Here is a 23,026-nt window from a genome sequence, read left to right as displayed (position 1 = left end):
GTTTGCTCAGCAGGAGGCTGCTGTGTGCCCATTGAGCAGTTGGTGGTTCAGATTTGGTGCAGCAAGGCTTGAAGGCATAAAGCTTTAGAGGAGATTGGCTGTTCCTGAAGTATATTTTTTCTTTAGGGAAAATTGAGGTTCTCCTCAAGACACTGCCCCACAGACCTAACTCCTGGGGCCACCAGGAAAAGCTCCCCCTCTTTTCCTCCATGCAAAAGAGATGCTGAGGAATCACCAGCCTGCAGAAGTCACACCCTGTTCAGAATGCTCTTAGACAAAAAAGAAAACCTTATCTAGGATTTTAGGTCATGGAGGGAGAGAAAAGCCACGCTGCCTCCATGGCCAATCTCATGGTACCTTCTGCATTTGAAGTCACTGGCAGAAAAACCTCATTTAGTGAGATCATCAGAACTGCTAAAGGGATTTGGATTAATTTGAGTGGGGAATTGGTATCCAAATCCCACTGGCAGATTCAGTCTCAGCCTTCACAAGCAATCCATGGGCTAATGTGCAATTTTGCTTGCATGGTCATGCAGCTTATTACTGCTGCAAAGAGTAAATGCGTTTGGACACAGAAAATCACAAACAGAATTTACAAACCAGAGCTGGCCAAGTAGAAAGAAACTCATCCCACTCTTCCCTCACATGCTTGCATTTTAAATGACAAAGATATTTATCAGCTCAAAGCAATAGCAAAGATGCAACCAGACCTGTACAACCCAAAGCAGCTCAGAAACTCTTCCAGCAGCTACAGCACAGAGACTTTTGTCCACCCCAGAAGAGGCCTCTCTGTGCCAGCATGGACAGCCAGGGAGACAAATGTTGATAAAAAAATAAAATATAAGCCAGTGCACTGTGGTTACAGACTGGGATAAGTAAAAAATGGGTCTCAGGGAGGGAACATAATGACCAGAAACAAGTTGGAGCAGATTTAAGGGCCGCACAAGAACAGGGAGATGCAAGAAGGTGCAAGAGGGAGGTCAGCAAAAACAGTTGATAAAAAAATGTGAACACTGAAGTTAGGATAGAGGCAGCCACTTTTGTTTTAAGAAAAAAAATCTAACTCTTAAAGCTCCAAGAGGAAACATGGTGTGTAATTAACAGGATCAGACCCAAAGAAGAACACAGGGTCCCCACTTAAAGCAGAGGCTTTGAGCATCAGGATTTCCTCATGCCCTGAAGTGTCTGCGATTGAATCATTCATTAAGGGTAAATTTTAATTAACTTTGAGCCTTCCTAGGTGGAGAGCAATGATAAACAGTGCACAATGAAGCTAAACTGCAGGGAGTGACTAAGCAGGAATCCCTTTGCTTTCAGTGCAAACCTTGTATGTCTGATCAGCAAGGTGATTAATGGGAAAGTGCTTTGTATTTGAAGCTGTAACTGTGGACAGAAGGGAGATCCAAAATCATGGCTGAAAGCTTTTCTGCTTCTATTTGAAGAGTCAGATCACTCAAGCCCAGCTCTCTGCCCTGCTCAGCAGAGCCCATGGGTGTTTTTGTGGATGGCATCACTTCTGTGGGTCACAGTTGACACCAGTGGTGACCTCTGAAGGGCCACATCATGGGCTCGTGGCCTTTCCTCATGCTCTGGGATTCTCAAGTATAATTTGCCTGGCATGAGCCAGCACTGATGAAAAATCCACACTGTGTAAATAGAGAAATAATGTCCCTGGCAATCACAGCTTTCCTGGAATTAATGCTCCTGGAGGCAACACTTCCAAGGGCTCTTGGGAGGAGCTGTAGAAAAGCTGGGCATTTTTGGAATACCATCTAGTTGCTACATAATGTTTGACCAAGTGCCATTTAAAATCAAAGGGAGCCCCTAAGTGCTTTGGAATGGGCTCGTAGAGGGAATATTTTTCTGCAGCATTCGAAGCACAGGTTTCCAAGAGCAGCTGATGAAGGAAAGCAGATTATTTATTCATTTATTTGTATGTATTTTGTCAACTGTTTTCTTGTCTTTGCTTTTAAATTAACCTTGCTGAAAGCCCTTCAGCCTGCTTTGATCTTAGCAACAACTGGGTGTTAACCACAGTGTTTTATCTGCTGCACTTCACACAACTTACAGGGACTTTTCCCCTCTGTGATCAGCAAAGTGAGGTGGCCATACGAGGTGAGAGCAGAAGAAGACAGAAAGGAGAGTGCCACATCTCAGCTGATGGTGGAATATGACACCTACAAATCAGCTGAGTTTTGCTGAATCCTTTTTTATTTTTCCCTTGGTCATATGTATATAGGAGAGAAAATGGCTTCTGGTTTATACCAGAGGTGCTGGGCTGCAAGTTTTACATCTTCCCTTCACTGGGTGGAACTTTTGGAAAATGCAGATGCCACATCTTGAGTGCCCAGGCTTAGGTCCAGACCAGGCTGTTGGAGTGAGGGGATGTGGATGGAAAATGAAAAGGAGACAATGCAGAGAGAAAGCATCAGGGCTCCTTGCTGTGCAGGGTCAGCTCCTGGAATTAATCTCTGCAGGATGTCAACAAGATAAAATTTAGCAGGATTCAAGAGAGGATTAGAAGTCCTGTGATCAGGAACACTTGTGCAATGCTAACTGGGTCAAAGAAATACAAGAGAAATTAAGCATTGTGCTTCCCTGAAGGGCTGAGCTGGTACCAGCTGGATTTAAAACACATTCCTCCCACCTCCCCTGCCCAATCTTTTTATAGCAACAAGGAAATAGAAGAATCTATTACAAAGTGTCTTCTCTTTCCTTGGAACAATAAAACATTGCCTGCTTGAGGAAGTCCCCAAGAGCCCCATGGTGACTGATCCATGCTGCAGAATGTGGTGAAACCCTCTCCTTGTAATTTTAAAGGTAGGAAATGGAAGCTTTAACTTCTCTGCTGCCTCTCTGCTTCAGACCAAATCATTTTCAAGAAATGAATGGGCTCAACAATAAATCAGCTTTAGATGACCTGTTGGGTCTCCACCCTGAAACTCTTTTCCAAGCATAATTAACCAAACTAATTATTGAACTACATGTTAGCATCAAGTAGAATATGATGGGGGCAACAGCTGAATCCAAAAGCCAACACCAGCAGCATGGCAAGGAAGTGTCAGGGGACGATGGTTTCTACCACTGAAAGGTCAGCAAAGCAAAAACCCCAGTGAAACGGGGGCTTCACTCTTCAGGTGAACAAATACACACCAGCTGCTCCATGGCATCTTTTCCAGAATTGTCTTTTTCATTAGAAAGATGCTGACAAAAATCTACAGTCTTTGCACATTTTTCTGACACGGTAAAAATACTCTTGGCACAATGTGCCAGAAGGCAAGGAGCACTGTTTGTGATGGCAAGGACAGTCAAACCCACTCCAAACTCATCAGTTCACTTGATTAAATTTCACTGTCTTCAACCAAAGGATTCTGAGATAAATGTCTTTCTAAAGCTAATGCTAGCAAAAGAAAATTACCTGGTAATCTCAGTCCTGCAGTGGAAATCTTTGGACTCTGTGCCCAAATACAAGATCTGATTCCTATGGATCAGTACAAATGACATGGGATAAAAAGAAAAACGTCAGCATTTAAATAGCATCCCATTAGGCCTGGCAGAAAATTGGGATGTCTGTTTCCTTTGAAATTTTGGTATTTGAAAATTGGTGCAGCAACAGCTGCTGCCAAAATTGCCAAGGAACCAAACCCTCCGCAGACCTCCCTCCCAAGTTCTGTAGCATCCCATGCTGTTTGATCAATTCTAGCAATTTCATTTCAAAATGAACTTCAAACTGTTTTGCAAAATTGTGTTTTCTGTTTTCCTGCTCTTCCAGGCACAGCAACACTTCATCCAATCTGTCCCAGCTTTGTCAGACTGAGACACTGTGGGGCCATAAGGACCCAGCTATCAGACAGAACTCTCTAATTAGCATTTATTAGAATTCTCTCCTTTCTCATTAACAGTATCAAGGGCAGCATTTACATGGCAGTTTGTCACACTTTCTTTTTTTTTTTTTTCTTTCTTTTTTTTCTTTTCGTTTTTTTTTTTTCCTGGAGAAGTGTTTCTTGCTTGGATCCTATTAAAGCAGGAGACCTGTAAGATTTTCCTGTTCCAAGCACTCTCATCCTGACCCACACTAACTCAGCTCCATTGTACCTCAACAGACAGCACCAACTGTACCTTTATGGATCAGGGCCTTTGCAGATATATTTAAGGAGCCACTGCAGTCAGAATCTTGGAGTATTTTTAAAATCATTATGAAAACCAAGCACTGCACCACAGGCATTTCTCCTGCTGGGGACAGAGGAGTGATCCAACTCTCTGGACAGACTGACAGCATGTGGCTCATCCTGCTGTGAGGTGATATAACCAGATGAAACAGCAGTTTTCACATTGGATGATGTGAAAGCTTAATTAAATTGTACAGCCATACCTGAGGCTCAGGACTGGACCCAGAAACGTGAACCCAGTTCAGCAGAATGGGAGTTCCCATGCTTGGTGCTGCAGGTCAGACACTTCCCTCCTGCCTGCAGTGGTTTGGGGGATCAAGACAGATCTCAGGGGAGACAAGTCTGTTCTACACACACATCTGGTAAATTCATTTTTTGTACTCCTGGAATTTCTTTTTTTCCCAGGGAAAGGCTGGTGGAGTTAATGGAAAATTTCCTGTTGGCTGTCTTGGGCCAAGCCACAAATTTCTACCTTTTTGTGATCTGCCTCCTCCCTCCCTGGCCCCTGGATGAGGGATTCCACCTACAGGAGAAAACATTACCAAGAGTAATCCCAGGACTTCCATCAGTATATTACCTAAACTTAAACCAGAAATTCTTCTAGTTTAATAAATGCAAGTGCTTAGCCCACATGAATACAGAGGTACAGCCTCTCAGAGAGCAGCTAAGGAAATATAAGCCTTCAGCTGTTTTAGTTCATCTTAAAACATTGCAAAAGGAACAAAAATTCATAAACTCATGTGTGGAGAATCTGAAAATCAATATGCAGTTGGAAAGATAAGCATGTTTGGCTAGCTCCTTTCTCTCTGGGCAATGCACTTAGATTCTAACTGAATATAATTGCTTTTATTGACTGGAAAACTCACAACTGCTCCAAGACAAAGAAACCTCCATCTTCTGGGGTGTTAACCAAGACAGATCTGTATTTCTATCCAGTTCCTTTGTGCAGTAGCCTGTAACTCATAGATGAGATGTCAGCAGCTGCTCCTCCCCAGGTGGCAGATGGTGTCCCCTGACACCAAGAACTGGGTTCCCAGCATCTCAACACACAACCACCCTGTGTAGCACCCTGGTGTGTGACTGCAGCCTGGCTCATGTCCCCAGAGAGCCCAGAAAAGTGCAGAGAAGAGCCAAACAAGAAAAGGTCACAACCTCATCAGGCAACTGAGGTGGTAGAAGCAGCAGTCACGTCCTGGGGGTTGCTGGACACAATTCCTAACATTCCCCTCTCCCACTGCTTGAGCTGGGAGAGGTGGGGAAGGGAAAGGTGGTGAAAAGAAATCCTTGTGCACCTCTAGAGTTCCCTCCATCCAGTCTGTGAGTCTGGTCAGCAAAATCAGAGCATTGCTGGGTTCAGGTCTGGGTATCACAGGTCAGAGGTCTCCTGGCCAAAAAACCAGACTATTAGCTGCTATGCTGTTTTTTGAAAATCAGTAAGTCCAGCCTCTGAAGAGCAATCAATACCATCAGCCAGTTTATTAATTAACTATTGGCACCCAAAGAGAGCAGTGTGTGCCTTGAACTAGAAAAACTAAACTAACTAGGAAAAAAATACTGTCCTCAGAACAATTAGCTGAAGCTTAAATCTTTGTGGGTCATTAAAACCCAGCAGGAGTGTATATATGGGTTTTTTTTCTGTAGTATATTACTATTTTGTAACAAACATCAGGCATTTTTAAGAGATGGATACTGTCCACTGACACAGAGTAGATTTAACCACAACAATCCTTATCCAAACAGACAGCCTGTGAGAACACCAGGCTTATTTTGGAGTAAGAGAAGATGCCCCAGAGGTCTCTATAGCTTATTTACTGCTTTCCATGCAGAGTTAGTGAACATTTAGAGAACAAGTAGTGCCTCTGGGTTAGGAGGAGAAGATGAAAGGCAAGAAAGTAACCAGAACACTCACCTTTAATGAAGTCCAGCTTCTCCCAAAAGATACAGCCTTGTGTATTCTTGCTGTTTCCACTTCTTGTTTCTCTTCCTTCCCTCTCTCTTCCTCTCTCTCTCCCAGCTCAATTCCAGATGCTTTAAGGCTCCTCTGTTCTACCCAGGTCAGTAGAAAAGAAATGCCACACAATCACTTGCACTCATTTGGGACATTCCCATCACCTCAGGCACAAACCCAGCTTTGTGCTGTCACTGAGGAGCCAGTGGCACAGGGTATGATGGACCAGTGTAACTGGGATTCTGGCCACAGTGGTTTTGCATCCAATCATATAATGCTGCAGTTATTTCACTGCAAGTTGAAGAAAGACATATTTTCTCTTACATGGCTTAGGACCACCAGACACAAACTCAGATCAATCCCTTGACAGAGATGCTTGTGTCCATAGACAATCTCTGGACAGGAATCCAGGCTCTCCATTAATTTTGGCAGTTTTGTTATGGAGAGATAGCCTAAAACCTACATGCCAGGTTAGCAGAGATTCCTTAGGAGCTCAAAAACTCTATGACACAACTGTAACTCATCTTAAAACACTACATAGATTAAACACAGCAGGAGAAACTCTATAGAATGATTTTGCCATAAAAAATGGGTCATTTTTATTCCCACCATGGCTGCTGGATTTATAAAGCCAGTACTTAATTGACATGGATGATACCAAAACAACTGCATCTACTGGAAATGGTTCATTCTTCAGCCTAGATTCCCACTAATACTCTTTAAAAAAATCATTTTACAAGCCCTGCTTTGTGGATGGCACTTTCCAGCCTCTCTTCCCTGTGGCTCTCAGTGCAGACCAAGGCTGTGTTGCACACACCATCTAGTGGCAAGACTGAAAACGTGATGATGGGAATTAAAATTCCCATAAATGATGGGATTTATCACTCTGCTGGGCACTTACAGCTGCTTTAAGACAGCAAATTTAAAAAAACACAAACAAGCTGAACACTCTGGGCATGTGGTATTCATGGAAACACTGAGCTAGGTAACTTGTGTGAAAGCAAAGTGCCAACATACTGGAGGATGTGGGGCTGAGATCCAAGTAGGAATTAAGTTAAAATATGAATTAAGACTTCAAGAACGTTTGAAACAGATATTGGATTTATTGGTCAGCTATGAGTAGGAAAATACATTGGTAAAGAAAAAGAAGACCCTGTATATAAATATAATACTAACTAGTTAAAATTTGACCAAGAAGAAAGTTCCACTGAAGAGAACAGTAAAAGCCCTTGTTTACCATCAGACCATATTCAGTTTCCCATTTATCTTATTGAAGAGCTGCCTATAGACAAATGCAACATTCTTTGAGCTTAGTGCAGATAATGTGCTGGTTTTTTGTTACATGAATGGTAAACAAGAGTTAGTCCAGTGCATTACACGTTATACAGAAGTACTGTGAATAAAGACTAAGATACTCTATTTTAGACACTACTTAAACATACCAAGACACTTAAGTATTACAGATTTATGCAACCAAAAGAAAAGAAGAGCAGTTAACATACTAAAAAACACTGTGTCTGGCTGGATGAAAAAGGCTTGCTACTTAAGCGGTTAAATGAACTTTTTTAAAGTTTTACAGTGTAATTAGTTTTGGGTTTTTTCCCCAATGGTGGCATAATTATTTTGTCTTTCATACAGGCTTTGTGTCACTGAGAGAGCAAACCATACTCTGTGTCTACTCTGAAAAAAAAAACCAACAAAAAACAAACAAACCCAACCCAAAACTGAAACAATATTGAGCTACTTGCTAAAGTTATAGCAAAAATGCAAATACACAATGTTCTTAAAGTAACTTTTGTCAAATTTAGCCAAATTTACATTTTCTTTTTTAAAAAGCTGCTAAAAGGACAAAATAATTACAACATGCACCAACTTACATACTCTTCCCTCCCCTACTTGTGTTATGTTAAAAGCAGTAACTTGTGGTATTAGTCTTGTACTCTAACCAATTCTTTCAGTTAAAGGTATATTTCAATTTACACTTTGACACCCAGGATTCTTGGTAAATGTAAATAAAACTAGACAAGATAGGACTGACTGCATTTCAAGTGAGAAAAAAAGCCTTGTCTAACCTAAATAAACCCTTTCAACCCCTAAGGATGCTCTGTGACTTGCTATATGTGCTTTTACAACAAGAACACTGAAGGTACATTATGGCAACACCCAAAACTACCTCGAATAAAGATATTTCAAATAACCATTTTAATGTTGAAAACTATGAAGCAAACATTTTGATTTTTGTGAAGACACGGTTTATTGCCTTATTCTATGTTATAGCTGGAAACTGAGACTTTTGAGTTAGATTTGTTTGACACAGGACTGTATTTTCTCTGACAGATTGCTTGACAAAGTTTAGCTCAGCTCTGTTTAGGTACCATCTGGTCTTTCCCTATATTCAAAGTACTTCTCCTTCCTTCAGCCCCCCCAGTCATAGCTGCAGTCCAGTTAAAACCCAGTGAAGTCAAAGGAGTGTCTTCAATGTGTTCTAGGGTTTTCAATTGGGACCCAAAGGACTAGAACAAAAGCTGGAGGAAAGAGTTATTTGAATGGATCCTTAGACTGTACAGTGACTGAGAAGGAACAGTTGTGTCTCCAAAAGCACAAGGGGCCATATTTCAACACGTTGTCATAAATTCAAATGTTTTTAAGACTAAGAAATACAGGAGAACACAGTGGATAAAGCTCAAACCTTTAGAATCTAACAAGTGCACTCAAGCTCCAGCATCTATTAAAGTAAATTATCCCCCTCTAAGAAATACAAAATGAGTAAGTGCTTCCCTTCCCCTTCTGTAAAGCTTTCTGGACTCTATGCAATCCAGATAATCAGAAAAGAAAAATAAAAGTTTGCTCAGTTTGACAAGCTAGACTGGCTCATCATCACTGGAAATTGTCATGATGTACATTACCAAGACATCATTAAGGAAACATGAGTAAAACACCTTTTATTCACACTTTACAAAAAAATCCCAAAAAAAACAAACAGAAAAAAATAACACTACGCATTAAGTCTACTACAGCAATACTACCAGCATTTCAATGTACTGATTATAAACTGGACATGTTTGGTGTTTACACAACTAAAACCAAAACAAAACAACCCCAAGAGATCAGGTCCCAGACAAGGATTCAAGATCAAAATTTCTCCTATTGAAATTTTAAAACGTGTATTTGACAAAACCGAGCTGTTTGCAATTTTTCCTTTCACTTAAAACAGAACGGTTTGAGCACACTTCTGTGCTTTTCATTTAAAAATTTTGAATCATTATTACCAATCCAGTCTCCTATATAAAAAATTCACAATATTTAGAAAGTTTTTTTTTTAATGCTCAGTGTCCTTTTGCTTCCCTGCCCGCAGCTGAAACAAAAGCTGTTAAGACCAAGCTCTCTACCTTTTTTTTTTTTTTTGGTTGTTTTCACATCGATTATTCAAATTGTTTTAGTTTAAGGAGATGATAAATTCTCCTGTTTCAGATACAAATAGACAAGTTAAATTTGTAAGCTGTCATATACTTGGCTTCATGACACAAATGGCACTGAGGGTACACTATAACTTTAGTCTTGCTTGACACTTTAAAATAAGACTTGGTCACTTTAAAAAAATGATCTGAAGAATTGTCTTTGGGACCTGTACTGAAAATGCATTTACTTTACACTGCTTCATCAATAGAAAATGTAAGGTTGGGGTTTTTTTTCTTCAAGGAATTATACTTTCTGAAACTGAGGAACACACTTAAACGGAAGAGAATTCACATGATAGTAATTTTGAGTGGGAAAAACAGCACTGTGCAATGACACTGAAAGAAGCAGTGCATGGGTATTAGAAGCTAGAAACTGTGTACCCATAACCTGAACATGTTCAAATAGTGTGATATTCAATGCTTCACAAAGGAAAGAAAAAGATGCCACAGCTTATACAAAAGTATCTTCATAAAATTTTCACAAGTGTTAACATTATTTAAAAAAAATAAAAGAGGATGCACAGGATCTCTCTGCATGCACAGGCAGTGCTAGTTTAGAACAAATTTAAGCAGGCACAGTGGAGATAGGACAAGTATTTAAAACAGAATGGAGAAGCTGTACACAAGTATCTCTAAATTTTACTTCAAAAGTTAAGAGATGAAAAAAATATCTGAGTGTATACACATCAGCAATAACTTTCAATCCATACAGGTCTACTTATATTCACTGCTTAGCTTATCTGTTCTATGAGAACTTGATGCTTTTCTCTTTTTTTAAATTTTTTTTTAAAATCAGAAACAGACTGTATTTAGTTATCTCTGTATGATACTAAGATTTTATAGGTTTGGATTTTAAAAGCAACGTCCTCAATTGAACATAAAAAGTAGTACAAAAGGGCTAACGAAACCCTAACAGTGCAAATCATGAGCAGAGAAAACCTGTGACAACCTCTTTTACAAGCTGGCCTTTATAACACATGAAAACAGATAAAAATTTAGCCTTAGTTTACAATACAATCATTTTCCAAATCTGATTTTTCTTTTTTTTTTTTTTAAAGTACAAAATCTCATAAATCAGGTTTTCTGTTGTTCATATACAATCAATAAAGGCTAAATTCAAATTCTATATTTTACAAACAAGTCTGAAAAAGGAGGGAGTGAAGTACGGAAGAATGTTCTGTGGATGTTCCTACTGGCCTCAAAAAAGTAGTGCTACAGATAACTGTGCAAAGAGAATACACTGTATAACAATTCCCTATTTCAAGGCATGAAAATGTCAGGTTGGAGAAAAGAAACAGAAAGGTTAATTGTAATGTACTAAAGAAAGGTGCAAATGCACCAATCGCTGTCAAACAGTATACAAAGTATCTTGGGCTCAGAATTGTGTCTGTTGATAGCACCTGGCTTTTACTATGTCTTTAGCAAATAATTAGATTTAAGATTAAGATTATTAAGAAAAAAAATCCCTGTTGGCCATACCTCACTCCTCTATATTCAGATTTTACAATTGTACAAGTTAGATTGAGGTTGCCCTCTAAAATGTACTTGACTACCTCCTGCCAGGGAGATGGATTCCATTTACAGGAGGCAGGAAAGGCAGCAAGAGCTCCAGTTGTGCAAAAAGTGAGAAGTGGTCAGAAGGGATGAGTGGATGTGGACAACCACTTATATTGTTCTCTATTAACCAATGATGATCCAAAGGTCCAAGAATGCCAAGTATGTTTAGCTGAGGTTTAGAGTAGAAGATGTAGTCAATAATACCCTGAAACAAGAGAAAAGATAAAAATCAATAATTAGTATATACTCTTGACTTGAGGTATTGCTCCAAACAGAGGGCAAGCTCAGTATTAAGTGAAATGGTACCACCTCTTCCACAGCAATCATTGATTCAGGAGCATTCAGCTTGCTCTATTCCCATACTCTGCTCAATATAGATTAGAAAAACGAAAGAAAAAGTATCACTTCTGCTCTGCTTTCATGGGTTCTAATTTCCAGCTTCCTATAAAAGCTTCATATCACATTCCTCTGCTTTTCCTCTGCTCTGGAGAGGAAAAGAGCTCTTTGTTGCCCCTGGGCAACAAAGCACTGAGAGTTTTCCAGTAGCAACATAGATTATTCCCTCACAGTTGACAGCTTAAGTGCCCCTGTTGTACTATTTCATTTAGCTTGGAGTATTAAAATACCTTCCTATTTACAGGGAAGGTTAACAGAATCCCAACTCTTGCAAATCTATTACAAGTTACTAACAAGAAAAATTTTATTTCCAGGAGACTGAAGTGTTGGGCACTCTAGTTTGCTGTTTTAAAAAGAAACTTGGTGAATTTGCAGTCAGCTACCCAAACGGATTAATTTGTTCAATCTCATGCAGCAAATCACATTAAATAATGTGCTAATTAAATAACATCAAAATGGAGAAGTTTTCCATAACTTCAGTCAACTCATTACCTTGAAGTCAAATGTGTAATTTGTATAAGGCATTAGACCATTCTCATAGGCACTCTTCAACTTAAAACCGTGTGTAATTCTTCCATTTGTTGTTCCATTTTTCCCATTACAGCTGAAGTTAGTAAGACTTTCATTGTACCTCAGTTCCTTAAAATCTTTGTGGTTTGTTTCCACTCCACCAGTGCTCAAGTACTCAACAACACCTACAAGGGAGGCACAGACACACGAGAAGGCATTAACATGGATTCAGCAGATCTCTTCTGAGTCATACACACAACCTTATGCATTATAAAACAAATCCTCTACACATCCACAGTGCAGTCAGCACTACTTTTTATTCCAATACAATGTGTATGAATATCAAGAGCAACTATCACCTAGAACAAAGTAAGACAGGCTTTGACTGGAAAAATCTAGAAGGTTAGTTAGGAACAGTCTGACTATGAGGAGATGAAAGAAGTGCAAGTAAAATTCTATAGGTGCTGGCTGCAGCTTCCTCCTCTCCAAGCTTTCAGTGTTCTTCAGTTAAAATATTTCAGAAAAAGCCAACTTTTGTGACACTACTATAGATGAAGTTAACTAAAAAGGCTGCAAAGCCTAATCGACAAGTTATTTTTGGAAGATATTTTCTTCCTTTTCATTCCTATAGTAATAACAGTGAAAATCCTTCTGAAAGATCAGACATAGCTACACCACTGCATAGGCAATAATGTCACTCACAAAAGAAACAGTTCAGGCTCTCTCCTCCTTAAATATTTTTAGTATCTTCAGCACTTATGATACCAAACCAATATATTCCCCACGTTTAACACTCCTTTAGAAAAGTGAGACTTCAAATTTAAATCATTACACACCGCAGTCTTAAAAAATAAAAAAAAATGGAACTCTTACCAGAGTCTGGTAGAGAATTGAGATCTGCACACAGTACAAGTGGAATGGTTCCAAGTTCTCCCGAAACACCAGGTTTGAGACTACGAGAAGCTTTATCAATAATGTTCTTTACCTCGGACAGGAACATCATAGTCTGAACCAGCTTCACATCAGAATAATCTGGGTCCCAATGCATATGTGCATTAGCTACAAGAACCAGCTGCTTTTCCATCCCAAGATGTGGCTTTCCAGCTAAAATTAAAAATCAGTTCTTTACCTTACATAGCCAGCAACAAAAAGCACTATTATTGAATTTTAAAAACAAGATGTTTGAGGGAAGGAAAAAATAAGATACCAGTGTAATTTGAAGAGAGTTGATGCCATTTTGTTTAAGAGGGTTATACAGCCTCTCTTACATCTACAAAGTGTTTTAGTTGATGGTTTTGAATGCTTTGTATGAATTAACAAACAGACTATCTTGTTTCATGTAATGGTATCATATCTAAGAATACTGTAAATTAATATAAATAACAGATAAGCATGACAGTGATGAAAACAAGTTCAAGAAAAAACAAGTTAAAACCCAGAAACTCGTGACTAACGCCGACTCTTTGATACCTGTATATGACTTCAAGGACAAATCACTTAAACTCAAGTCTTTGTATTTTCTAAGCAAAAAAGGTTTAAATAGGAAAAAAAATTATCATTTAAGCAGTATGACTCTTCCCCAAAAACTCTTCGGATGTCTGAGAATACAATATACAAAGTTACATTCAGCTATAGAACCAGTTTTTCTGGTTTACTATAACAAAAATCAATTTTTCCCACTTAAAATCTACAATCAATTAAAAAATTAATCTGAATAGGACTTACATGACATTTCTATCAATTCCTTTCGCAGTTCTAACAATACAGCAACTCCAATGTTGTCTTTTGTCATAACTCTGTTCAGCATAGCTTCTGAACCTTCTGAGTTTGCCATAGCAAGTTGATTGAACTCAACAGTATGTTTTTGAACCAAAGTAAATCTGAAAGAGGAACATCATACAAGTTTTTTTTCAGCAGTCAAGATACAAACTTTGTAGGCAGTTCTCCTTTTAATTAGAGCTCAAACACCTTTATGATGTGAAAATCTCAGCCAATCACATAATTTCAACAAATCCTAAGCTGAACTCAAAGGATATACTAAAAGTGTTAGGAGAACTATTTTTAAAGTTATTATAAAAGTTATTTCCAGAGAGATAGAGAAAATATAGAAAAGTTGTGCTCACTTTTAATTCTGCACCAGTGTCTAGATCAAATGCACAGGTTTAAAAGAAACTAAATCATATTTCGGAGCCAAAACAAATCTTGCACAGGTGCCCTGTGTGGACACAAAGGAGTGGAAGCACGAGGAGGAGGGGAAATTACCCCTAGAACCTAAGAGTTGTACAATATGACACAATCAGCAAGTGCTGCAGGTCTTAAATACTGAGGTTTCTTTAGAAGTGAGCAAAGATATTAAGTGCCTTATCTTCTGCCTTATCAGCAGGATGATGTATCAAAAAGTCATTATTTGAGGTCTGATTTCAGCAGTTTTGAGGCTTATCAATTCTTTCAATCAAAGAAAAAGAAAAAAATAAGACATTTGCTTCATTTTTCATTATTAACACCTAATGGTTGGGACACAATCAACAACTGCATTGTACTTTAGTGACCTCCTAAATATACACTGCTTTAATGGAATGGAATTTCAACTTCAACAAAACTTCATGGTAAAATTTTCTACTGCCAATTACACCCAGAATGATCCCTCCTGTCCAGACCACTCTTTCTGATGATAGGAATGATCCATCAGAAACACTGAATGGCTACAAAAAGGGCAACTAATGCCAAACTATTAGAGCAACAGACTGACCTGAGAAATGGTGTGAAAGAGAACAGGACACAGCAGAAGGCTTTGCAAAGCACATTAACTTACTTTTCTGTCTTGAAAAATATTGCACAACCATCGACATGTTTTCTTTCCTGTTCTGACATTGTCCTAGCTCTAGATTTTGGACTGAAGAATCCATTGTAGCCACGTTCCTTCAATTCTACCAGGAAAAAACTGTAGTACTGCTCAGTTTCAACCTCCTATAAAGTTGTAAGACAGCACAGCATGAATGTACAATTAGCAAAATACACAAGACTGGTATTATTTAGACTCTTCAGAAGTGTAAATCACTTTCAAATTAGATTTAGGGAAAAAAAAAAGTAGGAATTAAGTACATCAGAGAATGCAAATTTGAGCGATATTCCTATTTGAAGAAAATATAAATTAATTTCTGTAATCCCTAGAGTTATGATTATCTCAAGCTTTTTATTTGAAAATGTGTCAATTATAGCCCCACATACACACACAGGCACAAAGACAGCCTCACTTACATTTCTTTGATCAGCAGCTGCTGGTTCACATTCCAACTGTGTAGGCTGAAAAGCATTCTTTTGATGTCAAGCAACCAATAATGTTCTAAACACCTCTTTTTTCTTTTGTTTTCGGAAGGTTTTGAAAACAGACCATTTACTGTAAATACACTTAATACGGAGAAACCAGCAGGTGGGATGAGAAAAAGAAAAAATAGTGCATCTTTTACCTGAAGACTTATGATGTCAGCATTGCAGCTCAGGATTTCCTGCATAATGGCTTTTTTTCTGTATTCCCAGTTCAGTGCCCAAGATGGGCAGTAGCCATACAGCTGCCGGGTAGCGTATTTATCACAGAGCACGTTGTAACACATGACAGAAAACAATGCTGCAGAAGAGTAATTTTACTCACACACTGATATATTTACAACAAAATATATATATACAATTATGTTCTTCACTTTCATCTTCTAGCATTTCATTAGAAAATAAAAAACAACCCCCATCTCTTTATAGGGTCAGTGCAGTTTACTGTAGCAGACAAATTTACTTTATGCTAAGCCATGCTCTGCTCTGAAAAGCCCAGAACAAGGTAAGTCTATTTTGCACACTTGCTAGTTATACCAAAAAGGTTCAAAAGCTTTTCAAATAGATTATTTAAAATCTATCTTATTTAAAATCTACCTTAATTATTACCATGGGTAATAATTGTTTTGAAGACAACATCTGCTCTCTATAAATTTGGAAAAGGAGTGGCAATGAGACAGTTTGGGGAAATCTGGCAGCAGCATGGATTTAAGATTTTGTTTTCTTGGGACTTTTTGGTTTGTTTTTTAAACTGGTTACTGAGAACAAAAAAAGAAAGACTTTTTTTTGAAATGACACTCATGGACCTTCCTTTTTTATTTTCAACAAATGCTCAATTAAGCCTGTTATAATTCCTGTTTAACTAACTGTGGACAACAGTTTCAATTCCTCCAAGGAGCACATTAATTAAAAAAAAATTACTTCCTACTAAAAAATGGGTAATTCTGGAACATGTGCTTAAACTCAGAATTAGTTCAGCCAGCTGGTCAGCACTGTACAGATGATTGGTTAATTCAAGCACTCATTTTCTCCAGTTGATAGTAAAGATCAACAGCTTCTATAATAGGGGAAAAAAAAAATAAAAGCAAAGACTGAAATTGTTACAGTACCTGTTGGTCTTGTACGGTCTGGTTCTTGCAACATAATCCAAGACCTTGGAGGTGGCTGTTCTGTTGAAACTATGTGAACGGATTAAAGAAGAGATACAAAAAGTGATAATCAAATTTATTTTACACAGCAGAAATGTATGTTTTAAGAATGATCACTTACTTCTTTTTGCAGTACCTGCCAAATTATCAAGCAAATAGTTCAGTAGCCTTCGCGTCCCATCTGGTTCCTGGTAAAGGTTCAGAATATCCTGTGTGAGTGGATTTCCTGCAAACAGATTTTCAGAAGCACTGAATAAAATACACAGGACCATTATCAACTTACACATCAGTGTTCAGAGCTGACATCTCTGAGGAAAGATAATGCATGTGTTACAAACTACTTCAAGCTTTCAGATCTCAGGTCTTCAGTCCCACAAAGCACTAGATGTGTGAATAGCTCCGGTGAAGTGAAACCCACTCCCTCCAGGGTCTGTTTGCTCAGTGGCCTCTCCAGGGGCTGTTGTTGGATCCAAGAGTGGGGGACAGGGAGGCAGAGCCCATGAGGCCAAACACAGGAGCCACCTCTGCTTGCTTTACTTGACACAAGTGGAACATCCACCACCCATTTATTTGCAGTCAAATCTACCTGCAAGCCTGTGATCAGCCAAATGCATAAGCAAGTTGTGAAAGTTCTCATGGACAACACACACTGAAATCATCCAGTTTTGAAGGGAGAAAAACAGACTTTTGATGCTCAACACTACTTAGAAGTGTAGCATCACTCTGTGCTCCTCATTTTGTGACAATGGCTCCCCCAAGCTCCACAATTTTAAAGCTAGAATCCATGCAGCTAAGATTAAAAAAATATGGAAAGATATTTAAATTGCTGGTTGCATTAACAGTACAGTACCCTACAGCAGTACAGAGCACGTTCCCTTTCTGGTTAAATACCTAGAGTTACCTGCAGACCATTTCTTAGTTAAAGCAGCTCTGTATCCAAGCTCAAGCAATATAAAGCTTCCACTCACTCTGCAGAAAGACAAGCAAACCTCTTTATATGTGGAGTGCTCCCAACTTAGGTTGGTTTTTTGTTGTTTTTGTTTGTTTGTTTTGGGGTTTTTTTCATTGCTTTGTGGGGTTTTTTTCTTTTTCAAAATAACCCCTAAATAACAATATTTATAAACGTAGAGTAAGCAGCTACATCTAGGATTCAGCAACATCTTATAATAGAAGTCTACAGCCACTACATCTCCAAAGCAGTATCATTAAACAAAGCACAGATGCCAAAAAAAAAAAAAAAAAAAAGTAGTAATACCTTTCAGACCCAAAGTCTGTAACTGGAACAGTTTTCCCAGCTCAAAAGGTAAAACTCGTAACAGGTTGTTATTTAAATGTAGTTCCCTGTGGAAAGAGCAAGAATCATATACAGCTGAAAACAGCAACATTTGTCTTCAGGAGTACAGTATGTGAAGTTTAACTAAAAGTGAAACAACATAGCAGTGAACCACAATATTGAAAAACTGAAAGACTAAACAGGAATAGTTAGGGAAATCCTGCAGGTCTCAAACACACACAAACAGACAAAATACATATTATGTTAAAGTACAGAGGAAAGTAGCTATTTAGCAAGTTTACCTTAAAAAGTCAGAGATTTTGTAGATGTTAGCAATAATTAAATACTTTCATAGACAAAACAATAACAGCTCTGACAAACCAGACCATGAAACAGCTCAGTTATGAGTAAAGCCCAGAAAAAGGGAAATTATATCCCAGAATACAAATAAACAAAAAATCCAGGACTGGGTTGGTTGAGCTGGAAGAATGGCACAGCAGTACATTTTTTCTCTTGGATGAAACAATTACTTTCTCTGATGATCCTTGCTCTGCAGAACCTACCCCCTCTACACAGCAAAGGGGATCACAGCAAATCCCACCAGTTCTGTCAAGCAAATCAAGAGAATCCATTTTACAGCAGAGCTTTCCAAGACAACATGTTACAGTGTTTCATTTTTTCCTCCTCTTTCCACAAAGATCAGAACTCTCATTGCTCTGACACCTTCTTCTTCAAGTACCTGCAGTAAAAAAGGAGCTGCAAGGAGCCTGAGGCAAGCTTTGCTATACAGACCAAAGCCAGAGCTCCAGATGTGGGAGCTGAAAGACCTGTTATCAATTCTCAAGTGTGTGAGCACAAATGATTCCTGGGGCTCAGGCTATCAGCAATGCCCAGTGCTGAATTCCTGTTAGTCTGAACAGCTTCCCAGAAGCTATGGGAAGTGTCTGCAGCCAGAGCCAGCCTGAAACATGAAACTCCAGCACAGCTGAGACCTGCAGAGTGTTGTAATATATGATGCACTTAGGGGTTTTTCTTCACTCTCACCCCCATAGAAAGAAATTCTGGATGAGCTGCAATTCTTGAGGACAGAAAGCACACAGTGGATTAATGCACTGGCTTTTCAAGCCTGGAGATCTGGATTCATGTGTTATGTTTAAGTGACAAGCAGAAAACTAGTGTGATCCTAGACCTTGACTACACATTTCACATTTACAAGATTTGGCCTTCTCTACTCAGAAGAGATTTAGGGCTTGGAAGAACTGAAACTTCATAGAAACAGCCAGAATTAATTGGGAAAAGTGTTAGAAACAAGGCATAACAGGTTTTGACACTACTTTTCATGACTACTCAGTCATCAAAACAAACTCCCTGTCATGAACACCACCTTTACAGCAATATTTAAAAATGAAAAACACTGATGAAAATAAAAGGAGGCTAATGAATACAAAAGATGAGATTGTGCCATTAAATTTAGGATTGCCAGCTCACAATACCTGCAGAGTGGATAAAGGAAGAAATCTGTTACCAATAACTGCTTGCAACTGAAATACTAACACAAAACTTCCTTTAGAACAGGCTACTTCACAGTGGAAAACAACCACACAACACACAATGAAACAGAGCTGCCAATTATGCCTAGAAATCAAGGTCCCTTTGCTCAGCCTTGGAGAGGTTGAGACTTCAACTGCTTTGGAATTTGAGCTATTAGTACCTTTAATCATTACATTAATCCTCCACAACAGAGTGGACTGCAGAAAATGCAAGGACTGGTATTTCTATGTGCAAACTTCCTTTGCTTCTAGTTTCATTAAAGCTATGCTGGCACTACATTTCTCTATTGTCTTCTTTAATTTTAATAACATTCTTTTTAGACTCAGTATTTTCTGGATTGGAGAAAGCTCCATAAAGGTTTTAAAAATTAAAAGAAATGAAGGCAGTTACTGGTAACTGTCAAATAAACCTAAGATAAGGCTCTTCCTTTGGGTTAAGGGTAAAAGAATATTGCCTCTAAACATCTACTCTTACATAAATACATCATGGTTTATGTAAGTGGTTTTACCAAGTGAAATGCTGCAGCCTTAATTATAATCTAAATAAGCATCACTATTCATGTTTCACTTGCAAAAGGAAGAATCATTCCATGTAAACTTTGCACATATTGTTACTCTAAAACTGAGGAAAGAAAAAGGTGTGTTTAGAACATTTTTTCTCCTTCCCATTTTGCACAGGAATTCAGTTTTAAGATACCAAAAGTGGGGGTCTGGTATTAGACAAATTGTAGTTTTTGGAAAATTAGCATAAAAAGAACTACTGTAAAGAATAATCACTAAAGTGAATTAAGAGGAAAAAATGAAGTTAACACGATTATGAATGTTTAATTTTACCTTTTTCCTACCTTACTAGGTGTTAAAAGCAACTTTTTTGTGTATCATTACTTCTTAAAAGAAGACACCCCATACAGATTTGTAATAGAGTGTGGAAGGAGATGTGTAAGAGAGGAAACTGGACTTGGAAAAATATAAAATGGGTGACTGCTATCAAACAAAGCACTTCTGAAGCTCATTCTGTGCTGTCACACATCAATCAGGAGATCACAGAAAAGCCATCACTGCCATAGCTGCAGAGATCATACCAAGTATTCAGCGAGACAGATAAAAAGGTGTGAGAAACTGGGAATCCCTTTATGCTTTTCATTTACTAGAACATAAGAATTCAGCTGAAATTTGAACTACAAACATAAGGAGAACAATTTTAACTCCTGTTGAGATGTACACACCTGAGTGACACCATGTTTCCGAGCTCTGCTGGTAAACTGCGGATTTTATTCGAGGACAGGTCCAGATAAACCAGATTGTGAAGCTTGGCAATGTCTGAAGGAATTCGGGATAAGGAATTGTCACTGAGATGCAAAGCTGTCAAGTGGGTCAGTGTCCACAATGATGAACTCAAGCTTCTCACTTTCCCTGTGAAAGGAAGGTACAGAAGAAAACAGAAGATTTAAACCGTACAGGTTTGGCGATACTTCTGCATTTTATAAGCGTGTGTGTAGGACTTTAAGGGGAGTTTAGTTTGGGTTTTGTTGTGGCTTTTATTATTATTAAATGAAAATTCCATTAATCACTGATTCTATAGATCAAAAATTTCAGCGATGCATAAGAAAACATAAGGCACTGCCAGAGATGATGAGTGTTTTTTCCAATCCCTACTTAAGGTTTCACCATCTGTCTTTCTCGAGCTCCCTACAAGACATTTACTAACTGACCATGAATTCAATAATTAACCAAGGTGTAAAAAACAGTCCTGAGATGAAAGAGGCTTCTTTGGTTTTTCCCTTCTTTTTGTGCAACATCTTTCAAACCAAAAATCTTTATTCTATGGCATTTATCCAACCAAGAACAGATAGAAGCACTATATTTAGGATGACTAAAATGCTCTGTTGAAAACATGGATTTCCATCTGGCTTTCAACTAAAAGCTGCATAAACTATTGCCAGATATTTTAAAAAACTGTATGATTTTTGTATAAACTGAAGGGTGGAAACATGGATTTGTGTGACAGAATCAAGATTTTTACATTGCTGCATGCAAGGAATGTGAGATATCATCAGAAAGTCTCAAAACATTTTTTCTCTCCAAGATCTTTTTTTCCCCCCAGGCTGCTTTTCCATTTAAAGAAGTCATCTCACTGCTCCAAAAGCATTAGAAGAAAACCCACACCAGTTTCTCCAAGGCAAAAAAGTTACATGTGACAGCCTTTTAAAAACCCCACCATGACTCACCAATATTAAGAACAATCTCATTAATACTACACAAAAGGCTTAATAAATGTATATTTACAGTGAGCTGTAAGAAAGTGAGTGGCATAGAAAAGCAATGAAAAAGCTCAGTGATTTAAATGACAGCAGCTGAAAATGCTTTTCGTGGTTTTTCTGTATTAGCTGACCAAGTATTTCATGAGAAAATGACAGCGTGAACATTAATAAAACAAAACCAGTCACATTTTATTTTGCAAGGCAAATGCTAACAGATCTTAAAGAATTAATGTTACTGTAATGCTCATTAAGAAATCTTTTGAAAGGTTTTAAATACAAATCAATAGTTCTTTGCAATTTTAACACCGAATTAACACCTCTTCCCCTACTCCCCATTGCAAACAGGTGACTGTGATCAAAGAAACCCTTGTGGCTGCTGCAAGGATTCCCCATCAAGGTCCCTCATCCACTCCCTTCCCCTCTCTTGGCTGGAATCAATCTCTAGTGAGATTATCAGACATGAAAGGAAAGAGCCATCACTTAATGCATTTTCTATGCAGAGGCAGCAGATGTCCAGTGGATATCCAAGCCTAATGCTGATACATAATGCTGATTCCTGAAGCAGCACTTAACTAGGTTTCTGCATCTGTAACCTTCAAGTAAAGGATGTTATTCACATGCTAAAGCATGTGGCACTTGAAGCAAGACACAGATTCACTGATCTGGATGGAAAGACTCTTAACAATTCTAAGAACTCTATTTGTATTTGCCCTTCCATCAATTTCTCTATTGTGGTCATGTAGAAATAACCCCTTAACAGTTTTTGCAGTCTCTTGAAGAAACTTCATATTTAAGCAAATATTTGTCCTAAATTTACACCACCATAAATATTTTAAATTCTTAAAATATTTGGCTTGAACTTCCTTATAAACACACTTCATGAAGCCAAATAAGAATTCACTCTACAAACCACGAGAGACCAGTGTCCCACACCAGTTGAAATTAATGTTTATGAATTATGAGCATTTTTTTATTTCTAATAAAAGATCCAAAAGGCATAGAGCACCTCAAAGCTAGCAGCTTTGCAATTCCTGGAGGATTTTTTTTTTTTTTTAAATCTCAAGAGCCGACTGAAGATTTACAACTGTTTTTAAACTCTAAACTTCTACTTCAATAGAAACTATAATGTCATGGATTAACACATCATTGTTATATTACTTAAAGTAAGAGCATATGTCATATCATATAATCCCAACTTCACCCCCTTCTTGTTGAAAATTTGATCTTAAATCCAAACTCTCACTCACCCTCTCTTCTCAAAACACAAAGAGCTCACATCCACGTCCTAATCTTCCCAACTTTATTACATGTTAGGATTCCCCACCTGCCTCAACTTACCTCTCCTACAGCTCCCTGTGTTATCACAACCCAGCACCCCTCCTGACACTGCCATCTTGCTGGGCTGGCTCACTTCAAGTCAGGTAACTCCACT

The 23,026-nt window shown here is 38.3% G+C and overlaps 1 protein-coding gene across 5 annotated transcripts in view; it reads right to left on the bottom strand.

Moving 5' to 3' along the window:
* Positions 1-7,196: 7,196 nt before the first annotated feature.
* CNOT6 (CCR4-NOT transcription complex subunit 6) overlaps positions 7,197-23,026 on the bottom strand; it is a 30,573-nt gene continuing 14,743 nt past the window's right edge. For 2 of the 5 annotated variants that reach the window (XM_071759219.1, XM_071759218.1), the window contains 10 exons: positions 20,560-20,746; positions 17,766-17,851; positions 16,632-16,736; positions 16,472-16,540; positions 15,506-15,663; positions 14,851-15,005; positions 13,764-13,918; positions 12,912-13,142; positions 12,021-12,223; positions 7,197-11,337 (listed from right to left, as the gene is read on the bottom strand). In XM_071759219.1, coding sequence (XP_071615320.1) covers positions 11,125-11,337; positions 12,021-12,223; positions 12,912-13,142; positions 13,764-13,918; positions 14,851-15,005; positions 15,506-15,663; positions 16,472-16,540; positions 16,632-16,736; positions 17,766-17,851; positions 20,560-20,746 — 1,562 coding nt within the window. In that variant the 3' untranslated portion in view covers positions 7,197-11,124. The remainder of the gene's footprint in view (positions 11,338-12,020; positions 12,224-12,911; positions 13,143-13,763; positions 13,919-14,850; positions 15,006-15,505; positions 15,664-16,471; positions 16,541-16,631; positions 16,737-17,765; positions 17,852-20,559; positions 20,747-23,026) is intronic. The other 3 variants (XM_071759222.1, XM_071759220.1, XM_071759221.1) reach the window with 2 other exon arrangements.

Source organism: Heliangelus exortis, chromosome 15 (assembly GCF_036169615.1).
Source record: "Heliangelus exortis chromosome 15, bHelExo1.hap1, whole genome shotgun sequence".
Lineage (NCBI taxonomy): Eukaryota > Metazoa > Chordata > Aves > Apodiformes > Trochilidae > Heliangelus > Heliangelus exortis.
The sequence above is the reverse complement of the archived record's forward strand: the minus strand, read 5'-3'. Positions and strand labels throughout refer to the sequence as shown.